This window comes from Arctopsyche grandis, chromosome 11 (assembly GCF_051622035.1).
Source record: "Arctopsyche grandis isolate Sample6627 chromosome 11, ASM5162203v2, whole genome shotgun sequence".
In the NCBI taxonomy this organism is placed as follows: domain Eukaryota; kingdom Metazoa; phylum Arthropoda; class Insecta; order Trichoptera; family Hydropsychidae; genus Arctopsyche; species Arctopsyche grandis.
The window spans coordinates 22,749,102-22,775,656 of NC_135365.1; the positions used below are offsets into that span (position 1 = coordinate 22,749,102).

General features: G+C 32.8%; 1 protein-coding gene across 2 annotated transcripts in view; it reads left to right on the top strand.

The window, feature by feature from the left end:
* The window catches only part of Nrx-1 (Neurexin 1), a 244,318-nt gene that overhangs the window by 66,169 nt on the left and 151,594 nt on the right, over positions 1-26,555 (top strand). For both annotated transcript variants that reach the window (XM_077440739.1, XM_077440738.1), the window contains exon 4: positions 8,111-8,255. In XM_077440739.1, coding sequence (XP_077296865.1) covers positions 8,111-8,255 — 145 coding nt within the window. The remainder of the gene's footprint in view (positions 1-8,110; positions 8,256-26,555) is intronic.

A 26,555-nucleotide genomic window follows, 5' to 3' on the forward strand; every position in this document is an offset into this window, starting at 1 on the left:
ACTGGCTAAATCGTTCTCGCTGAAACGGCCCATTAAAGTAAGCCGTTATTTGCGCTTAAAAGCTTCTGTAAATTTTCAGGTGAAGGCAATTCTACCTGGTGGGTGACGTCGTTTTCCGATCAATATGTGTTTGTATCGTTTGTAAAAGTAACGTAAATTAAGCGAATCTGTATATTGGCAGAGCTTAGAAAAGCCTATGTACATGTGTATAGGTACATATGTATTTGAATTTCAATTCATTATTTATCGATCGTAAGGTATGTATGTTTGTTCATGAATTTATTTTACATAATATATTATGACTGGTTCAGAGACAACATATTTATCTGTTTGACACATTTTCGGTTGTTATTTCTGTTGGTATTTATGATGTAAATGTTGGCGTTTAAGTAAGGTGACGTCCCGTTAAGTATGCGTCCCGTTTTTTTACGTGCTTTACGTTTGTCCCGTCGTTTTCGTAAAATTGTTTGATTTTTACATACCTCTTATTAAGTTCACATGGTTTTCGTGTTAGTGGTCATTTTTTATATCTCATATCTCTTATCCGATCGTTTTCATACTTTGCCATATTGCTCATTTTGGTCATCAACACACGTTAATGTATCGTCTGCCATTACGTTGGAGATAAAATATCGTATACAATGCGTATCAAATATCCAGAATCTCGGGTACGGTGACGTCTATGACGGTACATAAGGCTACCATAATCTATCTTCAACCTTTTCGCCTTGATATGGCCATTTCAGATTTTAATTGTTTAAACGCCTATAATTCACTCTATATTTTATAAAATTTGCTCTATAGGTTCTCGTTATCTCTAATATTTAAATATGTATAGTTTTAACTCTCATATGTATATATAAATTTAAAATTTGGCTTCTAGCTTCATGTAATGTAATACACGATATATATATATATATATATATTGATTTTTGGCCAAATATGTCAAATCTGACATTTCACGGCTAAAAGTATATCTCTTCACGGAGTTTTATCTGCGAGATAAGTATTCAATAAGAAGTTATGTTGTATCTAATTGTTAATATGATTTACAATAAGCTTACATACATTTAGTTTTTTACAATAAGCTTACATACATACAATTATTTTTAGTTATCAGCTGATTTAATTTATTATGATTGCAGAGAGAATTTTTTTTTCGATATTGATTTTATTTCCATGCTAGCTGCACTTGGCATGCGATACAATGCCACAATAACGTATGCAATTCTCGTTCCCGTTCCCGTTCCCATTTGTCGGAAAAGTGCAGACAGCGAAATTATTTAACACATTTGAAATTATTCAATTGTTTGTTTATTTTACCCTAATAATGCTGGTAGCGACGCGAAAACATTTCAAATTATTGCGTTGGAAAGCCACTCATTCCCGTTTCTGTTCCCGTTTTTGGACGATTTTCACAGTAAGCTTCCCGGAAATGCATACAAAAAATCCTGAAAGTTCCATCGTAATCGGTTGAGTAGTTTAGGAGCCTATACGAGACAGACAGACAGACAAACAGACAAACCGGCATTCATTTTTATATATGTATATATAGATTTTACTTTGTTTTTCCAAATCAATTGGTTTCCCCATAAACAAATGTTATTAAATACATTTACATACAATATATTCTTTTTAAAGTAACATTGAAATATTTTGTTACATGTTTCTGAAAAAAAAATCACTTGCCGCTATTATTTTCATCGTAAGTTACATTATTACATATGTATATTAAATTTAATTTTTTATTTTGTTTCATTTTATTTTTTTATTGAAATGTACGGTGTGTTAAAAATTCTTCTACTTAACAAAATAAATAAAAAAAAGAATTAAATAAATCAAAATTTTCAGTTGCACATTATTTTTTCAATTAAAAGAAAATACCGAGAATATCTTTTTGGAAAATTTGTAGGTATTATATGTTAGTTTTACATGTCTCGGAGTTTTTTTTTATTATTTTGTATCCATTTTCGTTGTACACAAAAATTGTAGATTCTGAAAAAGTATAATAATTCCTTGACAATATATGTAATTTGTTATTTGAGCGAAAAATATGAAATTTTTGGACGTGCAACACATTTTTTTAAGAGGAGGGGGGATATTTTTGCGGAGCGTCCCATTTTGAGTCCTGGGAAATATAGTCACCCTACGATTGAGGTGTAATATAAATAATTAAGAAAAAAATCTATGTACATTTGAATGTGCATTGATTCATTGTGTAAATAGATTTTTCTCTCGTGTTTACAATTTGTGGATATTATATTTATTATATGAAACATTTACAAGGACAGTCACTAAGGGAAAATTTTCTATAAATAAAATTATTTGATAATTCAAGGCTAAAAATCCTGCAAAATTTTATAATTAACATTTTATATTTATGGTTTCCGAAAATAATAAATAAAAACTTCTTCTGACTTTATATTAAATCCGTAAAATTAAATATTGTGCAAAATATTTTCTCATTATTTATAAACATTTCGTTTTATAACCTTTGTATTTTCTACAAAAAATGGAAAGTAATGTATTTTTCCTTTTTTTAGATAGTGGTTAAACTCGACTTACATATGTATGTAAATATTTAAGGAAAATACTTTCAGAAAATTTAGGAATACATATTCTTCTAATAGAATAATGTTTCTTATTCATAAATTGTGACATTTCATTCAAGAAAAATAATGTCATACACATTATGAAAGCAGTACATGTACATAATACATAGTAAAATATTATCTAGCTCAAGTGCTCGATTTTATTTTCCGGATTACAATTAAATAAATGTATGGAATGAATGAAAAACACACAAAAAAACATATATTTATGTGGGTTAGTTTCATTTCGCAAAATTGAACGAAAGTGATCGTGGAAATAATCGGTTTTACGTGTCGATATCGACCGGAGATAAGCGAGAGCATGGTCTATTGAAACATTGTCTGAAGTGGTCGCGATAAAATCGTACTGACGCCACGCTTCAGATATTGGCCTCGAATTGAATGGACGTTCGAACTGTATTGGCGTCTTTTCAGGAATTTATCTCGATGCTGAAGTTTTATCCCGACTGTGAATTTTAATGAAATATCTACTACATCTATACATATTTTTGCGTTAATCCCGCTCGATCTACGTTCTTGACGGTTTTTTGTCCCTAGAACGATTTTTAATTTGGATGCTGGTAGTTTTCCGACGCTGTCGCGTTGATGTTATCGTACATACATCCGACATTTTAATAGGAAAAGTTAAATTGGACTTGTTGTAACATTTGAGAACGTATGTAAAATCTGTTGAACACAGCGCGTTGTTGTACGTACATTTAATGTATGTGATTGTGAATGTAATGTAAATATTACACTCGGATTTGTTATCGTATAAAAACATCTTGCCAATTAATTAGGCTCCGGTAGTTATTCATTTTGGGTTGATTATATATTATATGTAAATAAACAAAGAAGCATGGAATGCTGTATGCTTGGCATAACGAGGAAAGATAGGAAAAGGAATACTTGGGTGAGATGTATGACAAGAGTAGTCTGCTACATAAATATGTAGCAGATTGAGTGAATAGATTGAGATGGCAATGGGCGGGCCACATGGTTAGAATAATGCATGAAAGGTGGACAAAATAAGTACTAGAATGGTACACGAGAGAATCCAAAAAGGTATAAGGAAGACCACATGGAAGATGGGTAGACGAAATAAGTGGAAAATGTGTGGAATGAGATAGATGAGAGTTGCGCAAAAGAAAGATGAGTGGAAGCGTGATGGAAAGGCCTTCATCTAGCAGTGGATGGTTAATGGCTGTAGATGATTATGATGGTAAATGGCTGTATATAATGATGATGATGACATAATGAGAAGGATACTCTACGAATGGGAAGGTGGAATAGCAATTATGCGGTAGAAAGTTTTCTAGCATAAAATTCGAGGACGACACGGCGTTAATGGTCAACAATGAGGATGAAATAGCTGAACTTCTTTGTAGAATAGAAATAGAGAGAAGACACCTGGGTCTAGAGCGGCTCTACATGATGATGATGATGATATAAATAAAATAATATCATTCTAATTTTTAGGTCCTTCAGATAATATATCATACTGCATAGAAATCATTTTAATAGGCCAGTTTCGAGAACGTTTTTGACTAGTGCTGTTAAAGGCTCTAAATCACACGAGTAGCAGTTTTTTCCGCTTTCATTTGCATATCTGGCTAACGAGAAAGCTGAAGGAGGATCTGGGGGTAAGGAAATCCTGAAAAAGCTTCAGACTGGAGCTTTTCCCCGCACCTTTGATGTCTGGGGAGGGTTGGGACGTTAGCACGTGATGGGCATGCCCATAGGGGTCTTAAATCCGCAGCAAGGGTCGTTACATGCCTCTCCGTCCCGATAAAGGGCTTTTTCCAACCCCCTGTTATCAATATGTCGACGTCCTCTCGCCCTCGACTCCTCCCATGGAGATACGGGAGATTAGTTTGCGCGGTGGTGGTCAAGGCTGGCCCTAAATTGCATGCTCTCGGTCCCATAGGCACCGGTAACGATTTGGCAACAACCCTGGATAGGCCAACATTATGTTTGAACGTATGTACAGAGTGGACCGTAAGTCACGGACGATTTTGTGTTAGTAATATATTTTTTCTCGTAAGAAATTGACTCTATTGAAGTTACTTTCAAGTCGGAACACTCGAATTAATCAAATCAGCTTAACTTTTTACAAGGCTCTTTTTGAGAATAAATTTTCTGTTGAAATCATGTAAAAACGTAAAATTTATATTCGCGTACATATAAATGCTTCACTAATAACGTTTTTTGATGAAATTATAATCTAATATATATTTAATATATAATTTCGAAAGAGACTTTGTATGTAATTATGTAACTATTGTTGGTTCGTAGAAAAACAAATGAATATTCAAATAAATTTAAATAAAATAAAAATATTCAAATTAATTTAATTAAATGTTAGATTGGACATGTTTATTTTATTTGATTTAAATTGGAACACATACAGAATAAAATATAAAAATAAGACAAAAGCCAGTGAGACAAAAAATATAAAAATATAAATGAAAATATTATATTATATTCCATGTATAGTGAGCACCACATGGTAATATAAGCAAACAAAAAAGAAAAATTACAAAAACATTAAAATTAATAAACAATGAATGACAATGAAGGTGAAGAAGCAAATCAACCACAGATTTACTTCTTCACCTTAGCCCTAAAAGTACTGAAAGAGTCAGCAAAGCGGTTTATATTACAAATACCGAGTGAAGCCGGGTAAAAACATTATTAATATACATATATAAAAACGGATGTATGTATGTATGTATGTGGTGGACGCGTTGACAAGTATGGAGATTTAAAGAATACAAATTTTAAAATACCGGGAGTATACGTTATGCAGAGGGATGTGGCGTGACGACCAATCGTGTCGAGGAGATGCGGGGAAGCGGGGATGTGGGGTAGTGGGGAAGTGGGGGGGGGATGAAGCGTCTGACATGTGCTCCTGATATTGAGCGCCTGACTTGGAATGGGTGTCGTTAGCGTCAGATTCGCTGCGCGGAAGCGAACACACATCAATTCATCATTTCGTGGCGGGCGAATGGCGAGCGTTTAATAAGTGCTCGATTTTTTACAATTAATACACGCGCGCGTCTATAAATTACCTAACACTATATTTATATACATATATAACTTTATTTTAATTTGTTTCCAAAACCACCCGTTGAAATTTCAACAGGCATATCATTAGTATATTTTAAATCACTTTTTGACTCAAAAATCTTGGTTCTACATAATTTAATCGAAGTAATTCAGTTTTTTTTTAAGATAAAAATGCTTATTTAGTATAGGCAATATATGTATGCATGTACATAAGATGCATCTTTCTCCGTCGTCTTCTGAATTCCATAACGCGACCCATCATGGTCCTCCAGCTCTCTCGACACTCCATAGTTCGCAGTGATTCGACTATAGTCTTCCAAGTGGCAACCCTGATTTGGCCACTCCTTCTTGTTCGGGATCTTCCTCTTCATCTGCTTCCCAGAACAACCAGTTTTTTTCCAGATTATCCTCATCTCGCGTCGAGATGTGCTTAAAAACTAGAGTATACGCTTGAGACGGATAGAAGACAGTCTTTCGCCAACCCATCAGCTCTTGCAGGATAAGCTTAGTAGTATTAATGTCTCTATTTCATATAGAAATCCGGGGAATACCAAAACTGGGACCAGACGTATTTTTGTAGTTATGGTAATGCCTCGATCAGTCCAAATTTTGCCTAGTTTCTACATTGAGCATGCCGATGCGTCGTTTTATTTCAATATCATAGCCTCTATGATTCAACATCGTTGATCCAAGTTAGATGAACTCGTGTACAATTTAAGATTAGATAGAGCATCCGTTCGTCCATAGATTTGACCGTGTCGATCCACCATCATACACAATCTTGGTTTTCGCTCTGTTCATCTCAACTTCTAGTATTTTTTATTCATGCTTCAAATGACCCACCATTTCCTCTTCGAATTTGGCTATAAGACTGGTGTCATCGGCGTATCTGAGATTGGATTTGCTTCTACCAACTATTTTTAGTCTTCATTCAAGTCTATTTTGAATCTGGTATCCTCCTACTTATGAACCAGTCATCAAGCACCGTTCTCATAAAGTTCTGTCGAATTAATTGTACCTGCTTTTGGATTGTACATATATAATAGTTTAAAATCAACTTATTGGGCAAAATTAATTATCAATAAAGTTCAGATGTATGATTGGTTTGATGGAAAACGTCCAGTTTGATTGAACTTTTCTATGGCTTTCGACCCATCCTGTATTAACAAGCATGTGTGTATGTACATATGTACTTTCACGGTTCTAATGGGGTTACATGATCTGCCTCGCATGTAGGTCAGATTAAATCTGATCTTTCAAACTTACGATGTACGTTTTCATTATGATACGTCCAGTACGTATAACGGACCCGTACATTTGTGGCTTCTGGAAAGTAATTAAAATTTTGCACGAAATTTACATATTATTAAAAATATATACGTGTATTATATGCATATGATACATGTGAAAGCTTGGGATGTTTGTTGTTCTCAAATTAGTAACTTTATAATACGGGGAGATTCGATTTATATTAACTTTGATTATACGTATACATTCAAAACGCTAACTTTCTGTCTGAATATATGTATATGCATATTGAAAACAAATATTAATTATTCGACATTGTTCCTTGTATACATTTTATTTAATTTTTAGATAAATATATACCAGGTATATATAACAGGTAAACCCAAATGCGCCTTCCTAGACAATTAATTACAAACATTTTTTATTACATAAATCACTGTATTTCAAGACAATTAACAATTAATTAATTAATGCATTAATCCCAAGAGACATCTACGGATTTAGACTTGTACATACATTTTTACATATTGTACATAAATCAAATTCAGATATTTATGACATAGCGGGTAGGATGGTTTTTGCCAATTTGATGGAGGAACCGTTTCAACATTGAAATCAGATAAATTGGCAAACCTTGATAGGAAACGAACCAATATCCAAGTCTGACCAGCAGTATTAAAGAAGAGTACGGGATCGAACCCGGTAACATCTTGATGCGGAACATAAACGCAACCACCGAGTTATACTGTTGGCTAATATACATAAATAAATATTTTTGGAATTATAAATTGCGTCAAAGAGGATGTTTATTGATGCTTTACTTTATTTCGTTCTATGCAATGTAATGTAATTCGTACAAAAAATGTATTTTCATCATAATTTTTTTTGCCTTAACTACAGTTAAATAATTAAATATTTATGATGTGAAACTTTTTTATATCTATTAAGTCAGATATAAGGGCAAAAATAATTAAATTAAATTAAAAAAAACATGACTCGAAATGTATGTTAAATTTAGACTGATTGAGCAGTTTATTTTTTTTAATTTAAATGAAAATTAAAATAAATGGAGAATGTTTATAAAAATACGTATTTACGTAGGTGTATTTTATACCAGTCACTTTAAATTTTTTAAATGAAGGTTTACGTCACTTTTAATCAAATGAAATTGTTCTTTTATTAATTTTATTAACTTTTTCCAGGTACAATGCAAAGTTGACCCAGTTGGCGTTGCCAAGCGTGGTCTTCGAGCCCAGATACAGGGGCTCGGTGCGCAATTTAGTGTACGCAGACCAGCCAGGATCAGCTCCGAGAAGACAAGAGGCGAGACAACCTAGAGATATAAAGGTTCGTTACATCTGACATTTGTCCCGTAGAGTTGGCGAGTGCGCGAATTCGGCACTCGATAATTTATTTTTGTCACGCAAGAGCGGGTTTTTCCCGCGAATTTCCCGAGCGATAAACAGAAGCGGAAATAATAATAAAATAAGAATTGGGCACGTTTTGTTTTTCAAGGGTTGAATAATCCCCCCTTTATTGGACGCCGCTCGTAAAACAAGAGCGCGAGAAGATCCCCGGCTCTAAAATATAATTTGAATTTTAGACGGGGCACCATTAAAATATATATTGAATTTGAAGCAATCGTTCAGGTCTATTTTGAAGCCCCGGCCATATTGCCTTTTCCGACCGGAAATTACATATTTCGCGGAGAGGGATTATTAAGTGAGCGGTGTCGGTGAAATTCATTATTGGAAAGAATGAGTGTATTAAAATTTTTTGTTTGCATATTGAAGGTTTTTGGGGAGGGTTTCAAATTATTGAATTTTTTTTATGAATGGTTTTCGATACGGTAAATATATATTATATGTAGAAAAATTTTTTGGGTTTTATATTTTAATATTGTAGAAATGTTTAAATAATATGAATTTTAATTTTAGTGTGTTTATATTTTTAATCAAATTTAATTAAATGTTTTTCTGTTGAATTCAATTTACAATGTTGATTGAATTTTTCTCTTGGCTTCAAAGTGACTTTGAGTTAAATTCAATGTCACAAATTTTAAGTTGATTTGTATTTCGTAATTAATTTTGTTTTATAAGTATAAATAAACATATTAAGGAATACTTATTTATGAAAAAAACTTTCAAAATTATTGATCCATTATTAGGTGTTGTGACATCAGATAAAAAATATATCTAGTATATAAAAAAAGAATAAGAACTTTGAAAATATCGGAAAATTTCACTTTGAAATATTTAACTTTAGGAAAATAGCATATGAATTTCATAATATTAATATCCCTATAGTAATTCTTCATTTTAACGTTAGTTTAGCTTAACATAATAAGTTTGTTTATCTTAAATACAAACTTGTATACCACTCACATATCACATTATCCGTATTATGATAAATTGTATTATTATGGAAATTGAAATTAAGTCTGTTTAATTAACAAAACAGCAAACAAATCATTAGATACTTAATCAAATTCCGTGTTCAAGTTCTAGTGAGTTTTCCGCTGTAGAATACATAATGTTGGTATAATAAATACCTTAATAACAAATTGTTGATTGTCTTTGACGTTTATTATAATGCCAAAATTTAGGCGAAGGCTTTATAGAGCTTATGTATTACATCTTATATATTGTATTTATGTTCTGTTTGTTTGAGTTAAATTAAACGCATACCGGTACGTTTGATTTCATACGGATTTAATGATATGGAATATATCAAATTTTTAACATTGTGCGATGCCGAGTTTTTCCTTGACATAAAGAATCAAAATTCTTTGTGTCGGAAATATCTCAGCGAGAGTGCTTATCTTTGTACTTTGACGTAGAAATTCCTTTGAAAAGTAATGCGGAACATCGTCGGGGCTAATAATTTTCAGTGCAAACACTCGCGCGAAAAAAGGGTCGATGGATATTAAAAAGGTCTTAAGGGGATGTACATTATGTATGTATGTGTTCTTTTTTTTTGTCAACGCTAATTTCGACCCTCGCTAACGAATTCTCGGTATGACGAATGGCCGGTCGAAAAGCGAAGACGAAGATTAAGAAGTTTTAAAGAGGCCACTTCGGCTTGTCGGTCACGTATATTTTCCCCCGCACCCTCTCGTAACGCGAACCCCCGTATGACCTCAGGGAGACCCGCATGCGAAAATCTCTTCGAATGCGCGAGAGCCTCTTTCGATACTTGAAAGTTTGCCGGCGGAAGGATATTGCCGCAGGAGTTCACGTGCCGGTTGCAATATTACTCGGACAGAGACGACAGTCTGTGAAATTGAACAAAATGGTGGTATATACTGCTTACAGTATGGACCGGAAGTATCGGAGGCTTTTAATAATAGATCAAGTAGTATCGTGTTCAATTGGTAGATGAAGCTTTTGATTTAGAATCTGCAAAGCTCTATTCAGAGATCAAATTCTGGTGGAAGTAATTTTTTTTTCAATGTTCTTGATTTGTTTGGAATTTTCTTATAATATTACTAGTGGTGCTACCCGGCTTCACTTGATAAATGAAAATTAAATGAAAACCATGAAAAAAATCTTCATTTGCTTTTTTTAACAAATTTATTTGAATCGAAAAAAAATCATCATATTTTTATTTTATTTTTTTTTATACATATATACCAGGAAGGCCTTACAGGTAAATCCCAATGCGCCTTCCTGGCCAATTACAAATACAAATGCAGATTTTTTTTATTATAAGTCGTTGAATTGCGAGACACTGAAAAAACTCGCAAATTAACGAGACATCTATGAATTGTACATAAATTTTTATTGTACATCCATCAAATTTCAAATAGTGGTGACATAGTAGGTAGGAAGGATTTTTAGCCAATTTTTTTTTCCGGGAACCGTTTCAACAATGAAATCAGAGAAAATTGGCAAACTCTGATAGGAAACGATCAACCTGGAGTCACAAATCCAGGTCTGACCAACAGCATACTCTGAAAAATTCATTTTCATTCAGGGATAGAACCCGGCACCTTCTTGACGGTAAGCAGAAGCTTAACGTCCGAGCTATGCTGCTGGCTATATATGTATATATATACATATATAAAATCACTGTTCTGTATGTCTGTCTATGTATCTGAGATAACGCTCGCCTCACTATAATAGTCGTTTTGATTTGACATACATACATACATACGCCACAGCTTAACCACTGCGAATATAATAACAAAAGAAAAAACTTCTATATATGTATATACTGTTTGTTACCAATGTTTCCTCTAGGTAAATAGACGGCGCTATGTCTCTATTGAAAAATCTAAATCTATTGAAAATTTATTTACATTATTAATTAATTAATTAATTTTTCTATTGGTGCTTTATATTGTTTATATGTAGATAGTTAAGTAGTTTTTACAAATTTTTTTCATATTAAACAATTAAATATAAATATCAAATTAAATATATTTAAAAGGTATTTGAAAAAAATTCGATCGCGTTGGAATCAAACACAGGACCGACAGAGTTCTCTTAATTTTTTTTTCATAACTCGTTCCATCAACCAGGGACAGTACATATAAGTTAAACATAAAATTTTAGAGTTAAGTAATTAAGAATGTATTTTTAAATTAACTAAATAGCTAAAATTATATAAATAAATAAATAAATAACCATGCGATGATAGTTCATCGGGTACAACACTAGTATTATTTAAAGACCGACCAATCACAAACGTCTTTGACCAATCCAGCCAATCAGAAACGACTTTGAGGACAGCCAATCAGAAACAAATTAGGGCGAAAACACACTGAATCGTATGGGAATACCGGAAACCGACTTGTCCACTTTTGAATAGGAAACGATCGACTTGTCTACTTTGAATAATGTTTGAAGTAAAAGGCAATCGTTTCCCATATATCCAACTCACATACATATAATATATTCAAGGACTGACCAGCAACCTTTATCTGCTAGCTAGATGATTCCATGAACCTTCAGTTGAAAGCATTATACGCATTATATGTAAGATAGGGTATAATAGTTTCTGAATCTTCTTTTTCTCAATGTCCTGTCCGCATCCGGACGTTAGCGACCACGTCGTCGATTATTTGAGGATATCCGCATCGGTCTTCAGTGGCTCGGAACACTCTTCGGCGATCATATCAGTCCACATGCGCATGTTTCGAAGCCAAGACAACTTTTTCGTGCCAATCCATTTTTTACCTTCTATTTTCCCCATGGTTATCAAACGGAGAAATTCGTATGTTGGACCCTGTATCGTGTGTCCGAGGTACTCCATCTTTCTCCGCTTGATGACAGAAACAAGTTCCCTGCCTCTCCCTATCATGCCGAGGACAGCTATATTTGATATTTTTTGGTCCACGGGATTTTCAGCATACGCCTTTAGACCCACATCTCAAAAGCTTCGATGCGGCTGATCATCCTGGTCTACAGAGTCCACGTTTCACATCCATGTATGTAGTAGCACTGTCAAGACGTAGCTCTTCGCGAATCTCAAACGCGTACAAAGATTGAGATGCTTGTTTGTAAGCGCCGCCTTCATTTTGATAAATGCTGTTCTAGCCATCTCGATGCGGATTCTTAGATCTTCATCTGAGTCTATTTCTTCATTTGAATGCAAATCATAAATCTACATGTATGGCGTGTTTAATTAATTTCGGATTATTCATTGAGATACCTCAAATACTGTTAAAAATATTAGAATATTAGTTTTTATTTAAGCAGTGAGGGTTTTTGACGTCAAAATAAATCAAATTTTACTGACAAAATTTAATTCAATACCAAAATTTGCTTCGGAAATGATATTAATTGTAAATTTTATTAAAATCGTTTTCAAATTGTTATACTATTATATACCGAGTTTCGAAATTGAAGTTTATTCTTAGAAAAGGGTTCAATTTATATATGCAACACTTCAAAATTTATTAGATATTGAAACAAACTCTCCCTTCATTTATGATTCACCCTGCTCGTTGCTATGTATTTGAAAAGCGTTTTCAATAGCCGTCAAATCACAAAGGAAACCCCTCGAGGACGGAGACTGTATAGGTAAATGTATTTCTACATTTGAAGTTGTCGCCGAATATCCTCCACTATAAATTAAAACCGTCCTCGCTGTAGATTGGGCTTAATTTGGATTTATGCTAGAAAGTTGAGCTAATTTTTTTTCCAAATTCGTATGTACCCGGAGTTAGGTCATTTCACAGTCCCACGGGGAGATACTCGCACGCTAAATCCCGGTTATAATTCGAAATTTCGTGGCGGGTATCACACTCGTGACGTGCAACTTAAATTTATATTCAAAAAACGTATTTCGCGTCTATCTATTTGTATTTTTTTTCGCGTGGCCTCCGCGAGTAATGAAATGTAAAGAAAGAAACGGTACGTACATAGATCTTTGGAACAACAACGAGGGAGGCGAGATTGGATAATAAATTTTCTTTTCACATCGCTATGGATTCCTTTTGAATAAACATCGTTCAATTATTAATAATGAAACGAACGGTAAAATATAAAGCATTGTTCGGTTCATCATCATCATCATCCACTCGTGATTTTATGGATGAAGGAATTTTATACAATGGACATTCTTATCGCGTTTGTATCACATTACGAATACGGCTTTTCGTTTTGTTATTGTAAAATCAATTTTTTTTATGCCTGCCCACCGCGATTGTTATCTTAAATGTGTATTTTTCGTGTGGCTAATAACAATATCGGAATTCTTCATTTTTATTTAAAAAAAATTGTGGTTTCTTTTCGTAAGTAAGCTTTTCCAAATCTATATAATCATAATTCATTTAACATTCGTCTGAAATTCACCTGTTTTTTTATATTATAGGTATATATATTGTATGCAGTTCTGAACAAATGAATTTTTTTTTATGTGTATAGAAAGTGCTTCAAGAAAATATATACAGTATGGCAATAAAATAAATGTGTCGTAGAATTTTATGCTAGAAGTAATAAACATAAAATCAGTGATCAGTTGATACGTATAAATTTTATGCTATTAAAACATTTAGGATTTATCACATACTATTTTATTTCATAGCATTTTTCATTCGTAGACACTTATTATAAATATAAAATTTAAATATTACGAACATATTTTAAAAGTTACTCCGACATTTTCGCGCGGAACAAATCGCGCCGACATTTCGGCGCGGGACAACTGAGCGCGGCGTCATTTAAATAAAATTTGTATGCGAAATAAATAATAAATAAATATTAAAGTAAACAAACATTATCCGGGCTAATGGTGGTGTTGAACACATTGAAAACTATTTGTTTTTGGTTCGTTTTAAAATATTTTTATAGATTTATTAATCAAACTATATTTAATACCGCGCGGAAAAGACGGGAAACCATTTTAAAAAAACCATATCTTTTTAATATTATTTTATAAATACTGCTGAATGATTATTATATCACCATTTTAACTATTACAATACATACTTTTTGCTTTCTTCAACGATATATTTATATATGTAATTGTTACTGTTCGAAATATGTACATATAGTGCTAATATGTACTCATACAATTCAACGAAGTTCAATATCAATATATTTCAATGACAGATTTTATGTCTGTATTCAATAATAAATCCTTTGAAATGCCGATTTTTTTTAATATTATACATATGTTATACTGTATTATTTGTATGAGCTTTTTTTTTATTAATTTTTATTGCACTTAACATAAGCTCTTTGTGAGATTCGTATTATTATAGATTGACAAGTGACACGCGAAGGGATGAAATTCTGACACAAATTTCCAAACGAACAAATCGAACAAAATGAAAACGATCGAAATTACCCACAGTTTCGAAACCACGGCAATTTTAAAGTATAGGTCATTGTATGCGGAACGAATTTGTATGCTTTCTACGTATTATTAGCGTACATTGCAGATATTATATAAAAGCAGCTTATGAATTGTCGGTCGGAATGGTGGTAAAAATAAAAGAATCAACCTGCCATAATGGGGTTTGACGTATAGTCGTTTATGAAATAAAACACGCCCGTCACATAACCACCACAGGGTGGTCGAGAAGACGCGCTCAACAAATCGTCCGACACGATAGAATTTATGAAGCGCTCTTCGTCGAGGAAAAACCACCACTATCGGGACTATGTCGAAGCAGGCGAGGTGGTACGATGCAAAAATTGCCCCCTATAAATCTATATAAATAATCGTCCGATCCACCCCCGTGGCCTACTATACTATACTATATTTCCCCCGTCCCCTCCCCACCCTCGCACTTTTTGGTTCTATCCTCTCCTCGGCCCCGCATTGTAAGTTCAAAAGAACATCAAAGAAAATCGAAATCATATTTCATCGAAATAACCGTTCAGTTTATCGGTGGCGGTTTTCCAATTGACGGAATAGCGTCGCGCGGTTCCGATCGAACCGACCGGTTCAAAAGCGCTTTCAGCCGATGGGTAATCAGATTTTTTCGACCAGAAACGATGTCGGCGTCTGTCTGTGGTGTTGTTTGCTAAATTTTAGCGCGGTGGTGATTCTGGAAAGGCGTGGGTTGGATTTTTTTGAGAAATGTTTAGGTCAAGGTTTTGGAGCGCGTTGAACTCACTTGAAAAAATATATAAATGTATGGTATTAAATTCAAGGCTGGGGTTGTTGTTTAATTCTATGGATATTTATAAATTATGTTTATATAATATTTCAAAGATGTAATGTAAATTTACGATGTTTATATTATTTTTAGTGAGTTGCCGGCATACTGCATAGTTCTAAGATTGCATCCGAATGTGATGAAAATAAAAAAGTCACTAAATTTAATAATCCGGAAGTGGGATTATTTCCTCTTAGAAAGGTAAAAAATATTATGACCACGATTCTGTCCACACCCCTGAACGTATCAAGCTGAAAATTTATATTTGTATTTTTTATGTACTAACTTATAACTGATAATGTTTTGGTTAGAATTCGTAAACCGGAAGTAGTGATTTTTTTTAAAATAATATTTCATTATTTTACTACGACCTTTTTAATTATTTAATCTTCTTCATATTTATTGTGTATAATACTGATAGTAATTTTAAGTAATAAAAAACATTTGAACAAAATCCGATAACCAGAAGTAGAACTTTTGTCTTGTGCAAGTTTCCATACATTTGCGCTCAATTTGTATCGAAAATGCTGTCATAGCTATTAGTATTTCATAATGCTGCCGGTATGTGTGAATGTGTTTGTACGGGTGAATTTCTAATTTTTTTCTATATACATATATTCTGATATTATTTGAATTCGTTTGAGAAAATATCAAAGAGAGTGTTTATTCTATTAATTTTCGTAGTTACATGTATTAGTATATGTAATGTTTTTTTTAAAACGTATGCAAAAATGTTTGGAATTATACATAAGTACCTTTGTGATGTATTCAATCTTTTAGTACTCAATTGCAGCATAATTAGTTGAATCTAGTAGTTTTGTCACAAGGTCGTATTTGTCTCTCATCCGATTGAATCTTCAGCTCATGTGTTTGTTATAATTCACCGTATGATTTATTATGTGTGCCTTTGTATTTGAAAGTGGCATAAATACACTTTTCTTCATTTCGAGAAATCTCTCGAAAAATATTAAATATAATTTTTTCCGTTTAACAATATTTATAAATACTGGTGGCCTGTAATACGTTTATTCTGCTTTTCCGAGATTCTGGTCATATCGAATTAAAGGAAGTGATAACAATTCGTGAAGTAAGTCAAACAGAAATAGTGTTTTTTGAACTGAAAATTGGACTTTCGCGATTATCATTATGATTGTGGCACTTCACAATCTAATTATAAAAATAAATAATTCAAAAATTATACCATAAACTTTAAATAAACGAAAAAATGAACTTTTTCAGCAGTACATTTTTAGCTTTTAGCAAATATCAAATAAAATTTATTGACATAAAATTCATATAAATTCATTCATTCATTCGCCAAGTTTAATGAAATGTGTCACTTTTTTGCTAAAAATAAATACATTTAAAATGTGTCTGTGACGTGACGTACCTATGTATATGTATATGCATGTATAATACATAGTCTTGTACTCGATTTCTTTTATCATTATGTTTAAAGTATTAATGGTAGTTGTGAGCTATTTTAATTTGTATTATATGTATGTATTTTCTACTCTATTTCTGTTATCGATTCAGTGAGTGCTTTTGCAGTATTTCATTATTGAAATATTCACTTTGGTTACTCTCACGGTCCGTTTCGTACGTACATGCATATACAGCATCTGCCTAGAAGGAAAAATACTCGTCCGTTCGTAAGTACATATGTGTATTTAAATTAGAATATCGCATATGGCAGTATGGAAATATTCCGAAGTTTTATTGTGAGAGTCGCAACTTATTTTCAAAGAGGGTCTCCGCCCTCCATTAAAATATTAACGAGCAGAAGTTAGTTTCGCTTGCATCTTCATAAGTTTACACAGCGCTATGTTTGTTGCTAAACTTTGCGATGAATGGAACTTGTTTTGTTTCCTCGACAAGAGAGTAACAAGTGAGTTTTCAAAAGCTCGAATGGACGTCTCATACGTCGTCGCCTAGCTTCCGAATCGAGCAAATTTTGAATCGAAAAATTTAACCAGAAATTATTTCATTGCCTTTGGTGTACTTAGTCCAATCGTCATAATTCATTCCGGGCTATTGTTCGGTGGCCGAGCATAAATCACGAATTCAAAAGAGGGTTGAATTATTTTTGGGAACGACGAGTTAATCGAGGCACGTAATCACCTGTTGATCGATTCGAAAATTGTCGTCCTCTATTCATTCTATCATCACGAATGAGGTTTTAAATTGAGTTGCCTCGGTATTAAGTGCGCGATTATTATTTTTTGTGTGCACCGAGCGAGGAAAAATGGTAACGATGTGAAGCAACAGTGAGTGATTGATGGATATAATTTTGCGAGGATTAGACTATTATCTTTGAATATTTATTATGAGAAAAATTGGTGTCGGAATGATTGATTTATATGTTGTAGCTGCGTTACGCGTGGCCTTTGTAAAAGTGAATCAAGTCTAATTTGTCAGCTGTCATTCTTAAAACTACAAGTTATACTACTTTGCTCATTATTATTCAATGTAGAAAGTAGTCGGACTATTATCGGTGATGGAATGGATATAGAATATAAATTTTCAGTCCTGAAGCAAATGGCATGTATCGAATACATCTTGGCTTCGATTTATCTACATATTTATAATACCGTATTTGTTTTATTTTATGTATCGTCTAAAGCCTATAAGTGTTTTTTTTTTTAATGAGAGTTGCATTGCTAAAGTAAAACAAGCATAGGGATGTTTTTAAAAATTTAATTTAATTTCCCTAATTGGTATGTAAATATTTACTATTCTTAATATCACGTATGTGCATATAAAGAGTGCGTTTATCTTATGATGATGTATGTATTTGATCTCAGCAAAAGAGGATTATTTTCCCCTTGGAAATCGTCCGCAGAATTCTATCCAATTATTGGTTACTAAAATAAAATAGATAAAATTTGTAAGGTTTAGTGATGTTTAAAATGAATGCTAGAAAAATTCAATTCTTGAATGATTTAATTCAATTCTTGAATGATTTAATTCAATTCTTGAATGATTTAATTCAATTCTTGAATGATTTAATTCAATTCTTGAATGATTTAATTCAATTCTTGAATGATTTAATTCAATTTTTGAATGATCTAATTAAATTCTTGAACGATTAATCATGTTATGTGATGCCCATTTTGAATCTCATTATCTAAAATAAAGTAGTTAACATCGTTCTATAGATTGGATTGCCATAATTTATATTCTCATACACGTATCTACGTTTTATTTTATTTTTTTCTTCTTATATTCATATGTACATTCATACTTATATTCTTCTTATATGTATGTGCATACATAAATTATTTGTCTTCACTAGGGTTTCCAACCGGTCTCTTTTTAATGTCTGTAAAATGTATTTTTTACTTCTCAGTTGGAAGCTCTATCTTATACATGCATACATACACCATTCAGTTATTTAGCTTGCATCTTTACAACCAATTTGAAAAAGGTTTTGGATTACATTATTAATAATATATCCTTCAAAATATCTATAAGAATGTTAAAATAAAAATTATAAAATATACTGCAGCTAATGCTAAAAGAAGCCACCGTTATAATTGGTTTTTGAGGATTATCTCCAGGCTTAAGTGCTGTCAGCTAACAATGGAGACTCCCCGATTGGACTTAGTGGTCGGTAACAGCATTCGGTCGCTTCCCGCTAGAGTTCTCAGAATTGACAGCGCAAGACCGTGGGACTGCATATCTGATACGTGACTATAACAATAGGTAAACAAATGCGTCGAGGAAGATGCTATGAGTGACCTGCCCTTTATAAGCAGGTACTTGAAGGCATTCTGGACGGAGAACTGTCAGTGCGTCGATCTCCTTAATCACCCAATAAATGGTGTGAAGAGACTTTGGCCTTTTATTTGGATCCTCCACCCACCCTTACGCAACAATACTATAAGTTCAAATAAGTATGTTCTGGAAAGATAAATATATTTTTACTAACCTTTTACACGTTTCACATGGTTTTCGTGTAAGCGGTCATTTTTTATATCCCTTATCTCTTATCAGATCGTTTTCATACTTTGCCCTATTGTTCATTTTGGTCATCAATATATGTTAAGGTATCATCCGCAATTACGACGGTGAAAAAATATTGTATTAGACACGTTTGAAAATACTGCATCGTATTAGACGGTGACGTTTATCTGTCACATTCATCATTCACATCGGTAGTATAACTAATTACTTTTAATTATTTAAACGCCTATAACTTTTTCTTTTTTCACTCTATATTTTTTCAATCTTATTAAAAAATTGAACCTACATACATATATGTATACACTTGAACGGCACAGTTTACGAAACAAAGCACTGCCGATCCACTACAATGACGCGATCATATATTGTAGAATATCTGATAAGTTTATCAAAGGGATTACGTACAATAGATTGTCCGGATTGTGCACGGTACCGGGTTTACGTGTATGCGGAGCTTTGGAATTATACATACATACAAGCTATGGCAAGACATACGTCAATTTAAACCCGAGGCATGTTATTGAACAACGTCAAGGCACTCGGGCAAACATTGGTTTAAGACAGAGCATGGAGACCTCGTACACGTCTATTCATCGGTATCGGTTCCGGGAAAGCTCGATCGGGATTCGGTCGCAGCTTATTAAACGTCGACCTGGACGAAAGCTAATTTAGCGGAAGCTTTCCGGGTTTCCACACCCGGCGAATAAATAATAAAAGAGAGCTCTGTGCGGCGAGTGCCCCTTTGTTTACCCTGGTCGGAGCTTTCCCTGGATATCCGATGCGAAACTATTGTCTGCTAGCCTCGGGCTCACTTCGATATATGTATGTATGTCCGGAAAAGCACGGGAACAGTTGTTAGTCGAGGCTGAGCCGCTCTACAGTTGCACTATTTTGCTCCGTGTGTGGCAGACATAGATTTAGATGGACTTCGATGTACATATGCATGTATATAGTGGCCGAGACATGTTTTTGGTTTTGAATTTTAAAAGCTTTTTACTGTACGTAAAGTACATATGATCACAATACGTCTTCGGTCTGTTCTTCATTTGCGGCGAACTCGTATGTGTGGATGAAAGCGCGTCATCTGCGCGAATAAATGAATCTTTGTCAAATGGCAATTTTGGTGGAGTGGATGTTGTTTATGTAGTTTGGATTGTCTGTTAGTGTGCTTTTAAGTTATTATAACTAATATACTTAGTGTGTTCGAAGTTCGAACTTGTCTAACACGTTCAAAGTTCGCGAACTCGATAGTTACATAGTTGGCTAAAATGAACAATTTGCGGCCGTACATGGTAAAGGATGATTAAGTCGAGTGAAGTTAAAAATTGAGGTCGTTTTAATGGTGTGTGGTGTAATTTTGAATGTCAATATGTATTAGTAGATTCAGTCGCATTGGTGGTTTTAATCTCACGATGTTATGTTATTACGATGATTTTTAATTAACATATGTACCATGTTTAATGTGAACTGTTTGTTTGAGGAATTAAATCATTATATAATAGTAATTAAAATTATAAAAAAAGTCTTCTTTAATAGCACTGAGCAACAACAAATCACGATCTTACTGGATTGGATACTTTATCAATCTTTAGTAAGTTTTACCGACTCAATTCGAATGTGCCAATATTTTTTATTGGCTAACTCTCGTTTAAGAGATGTGAGCGTTTAAAAATATGTATGTACGTGCAATTTTCGGCTTTTGCAGTCTTTAATTCAAAATCTAGTATTGCTGTGTCAAAAGAGAATATCGGAATCAATAGTTTGATTTTTTTTATTGATTTGAATTTGTATTGCTTTAATATACGTATAATGAAATATCTAGCAAATTTTGGAAGTTGAAAATATATTTTGTTTACAAATTTAGCTAATTTCACAAATTTTTCACTTACCACGTTTATGTATAACAGTTGATTTTATCTCATCTCATTATCTATGCAGTTATTAAAACAACAGCATTTTTAACTCAATTATAGTCATTTATCATTTAAATTAGTAAGTTTAGATAAAAAAAAATATTGACATAAAAAACCGATTGGTTTATTATAAACGTGGTAAAGTAAAAAATCAGCTCATAATATTACGGAAAAATGTATATTTTTGACTTTTAAAATTTTCTAGATGATTAATTATGAGTATTTCGAAGCAATAAAAATCACAATCAATAGAAAAAAACACCCGACTATTAATTCCAATATTCACTTGTGGCACAGCAATACTAGATTTTGAATTAAGGACTGCAAAACTCACAAATCTGTAAAAATTGCTCATTTTATAAACGCTTATATATTTTCTTATAAACAAGAGCACGTCAATAGAAATTATTGTCATATTCGAATTCACTGGGTTGAACTTAGTAAAGATCGATTAGTTTCCGCTCCGGTAATTTTTGTTGTTGTTGCTCAGTGTAATTTTTCAATGTATTTTTGGAATAATTTCAGTGATGAAGTATTCCTACGTATAGGAGTATTCCTACGTATAGGAATAGGAAAAGTATAGGAATTTTAATTAATTGCTAAAATATTAAAAGGACATATTTATTAATAGGATTGGTAAAGTGACCTAAGTTAAAAAATACATATACTAGTATATGTACATATATGTATTTCATAGATCTACCTCACGGGCACGAATGTGAAACGCCGGAAAACGCAAATATCGGAAGGCAAAGATCGAAAATCAAAAGATCGTAAGTCGAAAGATAAAAAGAGGGGGGCATGGTAAACGGAACATACTCACTCTGTGCGTGCACATTAATACGGGATGAAAAGCCTGTACCTCTTGTTTCTGTTGTATCCTGCTCACGCAAATTAAGTGAGTATGTACGTGAGTATGTATCGTTTACCATGCACCCCTTTTTTTTGATCTTTCGACTTAAGATCGTTTGATTTTCGATCTTTGCCTTCCGATATTTGCGTTTTCCGGCGTTTCACATTCGGGCTCGTCACGGAGACCGGTATTTCATATTATTTCTGTTGTTTTTATCACTTAATACGGTAATTTATCGAGTATGAATATATTTTCAGACTATCCCAAAGCAAATTTACAAACCCCATACACACACACACACACATAGTAAACGTCCCACTTTTCGTCGAAATGGCCCACGGTGAAAATGTAAATGGGGCTTACGGGGGTTTGCCACACACGTGCACGATTCGATACCACTCTTAAGGGCTACCCACCCACGCACCCCACTAACCTATATATGTATGTAGGTATGTGCGTATAAACACTTCCTTTTTTCAGGATTTATTTTTTGACCCGTGTACCGTAATCGGCTCACGGGATTACAAACGCGACGATTGTCTCCCCTCGTCGACGACGAAAACAAATATTTTCTCCGGATACTTTACGCGCCTCGGTGGATACGCCATTCTTTCGGCGTTAACAAACGTCTCGTTCTTTTTGTTTTTATTTTTTATTTTACTTCTCTGAATCACCGTCTTTTTATTAGTTTTTGTATAATCCAGGTATTTTTAGAATACTTGTTTATTTATTTTTTTTACCAAAGAAAACACTCTACAACTTCGAATGTTTGGATGTTAGCGATAAGACACAAGCTATGCATGACAGATGATTTTTAAAAATACAACTAAAATAAACTAATGTGATACAAAAACTCGTAGCAAAGATACGAATGTATGTTTTAATTTATTTAAGACGAGATTCATACGGTAAAACATTATTATTTCTATTGATATTCATTCACAGCGAGAGCTTCTCGTGGAAAACTGTTATTTTTCCTATCAAAATGTGATATTTAAGATATTACAGGTACTAAATATTAACAATGGATCGTTAAAAGAATAAATGCAAATATTTTGGATTGTTTTTTAGTTGTTCTTTTTAACATATTATTGTTCAATGTGCGTGCGATGAACTGATGACTTTAAATTAAGTGTGAGTGATCAATTAAGGTAGTTTGTATTTTGTTTCACAAAACATCAAACAAATAAACAAGAATAAAAAAGTGCTTCAATCTTTGAATGCAAGATATTGTCGATAATTATAATGAAAATATTTAAAATTCTATCTGGAGTTGACTTCATGAGAATACTTAATGAAAACGTAATTTTTTTTTGAAAAGTTAAACTAATTTGATTTTTTTATCTAAGAGGAGAGAATCATACGAAGATTTTCTATTTTTTGTTTAAATATAAATTGATATTGTATTTTTGATATTTGTTGGTTATTTTATTTATACCAGGATGGCCTAACCGGTAACCCCAATGCGCCTTCCAGGCCAGAAACATTATATATTTGGTACAATTATTAGTAGTACTATACAAAGTAAATACATAGAGACTTCTATGATCAAATTTGTAAACTAATTAAATTTGTAAACTAACTAGCATTTTTGAATAATTCAGCGAAATTCAGTAAATACATATTAATTAACATCCACAGAGACACTTATGGCCAAATTTGTAAATTTGCAGCATTTTATACAATTCAACGAAATTCGAGATTGCTGAAAACTTGAAATTTTGAGCATTGGTTGGATCCGTTTCAATTAAAATTAGATAAATTGGGGAAACTCTGATTAGAAACGATCGACCTTGAGTTACAAATCCAAGGTCTGGCCAGCAGAAACCAGAGGGATTTGAACCCGTGACCACTTTGATCAAAGCATTATATGGTAACCACTAGTCTATTTTCTGCTGGTTGAAATACACGGAATATATGAAATGGACTACACAGTTTCCACTGTATTTCATTTGAAAATTCGTCAAAGCTCCCCGCTTTGTATAGAATGTTACGTTCCTGTGGCATGGATGCAATTTTCTCTGTAAACTTTGCCAGCTGAGTTGTTTCCATAAACAGACTGACGTGTAAGTCAAATACTGCAGCAATTCACTCAAGTTCCCAACAGTTCTATCTGGCAAACACACGTTAAATCAAACAAGATATTCACCGGACAACACACGTCAGCTTTAAGCACAATATCTTCCACAATTAATGTTACGGTCAACCGTACTCATGACTGGAATTATAAGGGATTGTTTATTGAAACCGGTCACTATTATGTAACAGTACAAATCTCGCCGGCTTTGCCGAATCGATAAATTAATTTTATATAGTTGTTTGAGCGAGTTTTGCGTGGAAATATGGCGTGATTCAAGTCGACCTTTGTGAACTCGGCCCGATTAGATTTCACCGTATTATTTTCACGGGTCAGAGACGTCATTGAGAGCTTGATGCACAAGTCGATAAGCCTGGCTAATAGTCTTTGGGGTCGTTAATCATAATTAGGTTGTTGCGGTCGATCTCGAAGCGTTTTCCGTGTTTCGGGAACCCCCTTTTGATAGTTGAAACGCGCGGGCGTATTTATGTAAGTTTTCCATTAGACGCCTGTGATGCTTAGTATTAATATAATGGATCGATTATGAAGAAAAGGAATCTTAACATGAAGCAGTCGAAGTTTAGCATAAATTATCTGTGCAGGTTCTAAGTTTAATTAAACAGGAGTGTAAAGATTCATAGCTAGTTCAACGTTACATTTTTAATGGTTATTAGTATTACAAACTATGTAGTTTAATATTTTATATTGAATATTATGCGCATGCTTGGCCTGTTTTGGTGAACTCATATTCATTTTCCAATAATGAAAATTGATTATTAAATTCCGGCTTTGCTTCCTTATCAGTAAAAATTTGTTAAATATATTTTTTGTTTTGTTTTGTTTTTTTTATTGTTATTTGATTGAAGTATTACATAAATATTAAACTGCTTAAATTATAATATAAAATTTTTGATTATTACTTGAATTTTTCAATATAAACTTACCAGTACTATAAATTTCCAAATATTCTAAAGATTATCAATTATCTGGTTACATTGGGAAAATAGTAACTTCATTTTTTTAAATAGTTCTTTTGGCGCTTTAGGAATTTCTGTTATGCCACAATGGTCTGTTTAGAATAAAATAAATAAAATATCTTTCTCAAATTTATATGTGTATGTAAGTTGTTTTCTAAAGAAGCTCTTCTTTAATTTTTTTGAAAATGATTATTATTGTTAATTTTATGAGGATTGTTTATTACTAGAAAACAGCACACAATTAAATATCATAATTGATTTTTTTTTTTTTGGTTTAAGTTTATTATTCAAATTTTAAAATATAATTAATAACATATATCAGATCGTCAGACTTATAATTACATTTCTGAAATATGTGAATCTGAAATTAAGCCATTCGTAAATATTTTCAAAACTGTACAGATGTTTATTGAATTTAAATTTATATACAAACATACATATGATATGTATTTAAAATTTTCTGACAAGCCAAGCTTTGCTAAAAAAAAAGTTATACTGTACACATTTTCAATCAATCTTTTTTTATATTTAAACATCAAACATTTTTTTATTAATAGAATTTTGGCCAGACTTGCTATTGTGATTGGCTTATATCTATTCTCAATGAATTTTTTTTTAAAAGCAGATAATATCATCTATTTCCATATAATGATACATTTGGCTGACCATTATTACTTTGAAATGAATTCTTCGAAACTACGAAGTATTTAATAGAATTCTATGAATTTTGTGACGAGGATTACTTTAGTATGAAAAATATATTTTTAGATCCTATCGAAGTGTGTAATGTTTGTTTTTTTAGCACCGTTTCAAATATTGCATATTCGTGTCGCCTTTAATGAAGTTTCGTGTCGAGTTGGCGGCGTAAAAGTCACCTTCAATTTTTAATCGAAGAATTCTCCGTAGGAACGTTAAGCTAATTAATAATGAGGCGGCGTTAAAATTAAAAATGTAACGAATCGCAAAACAATGCTTTTAATATTTTCGCGAATGTCGTTTCGGCGCAAACATTCCGGGAAGCAATTTAAAAGATGGGTAGCGTTAATACGAAATGCACAAAAGGGACGCAATTCCCGAGAGGTCTTCATCTTGAAATGTCAACTTGAAAGACAACGTGTCTCGGACGACTCAACGTTTCATAATTCAAAGAAGACAAATTTATTTATACACACTTTCATTCATATAATGATAATTGTAGGTCGTCGCTGTTTATAATCTATTGGGATTTTGTTTTATATTTCTCGTTT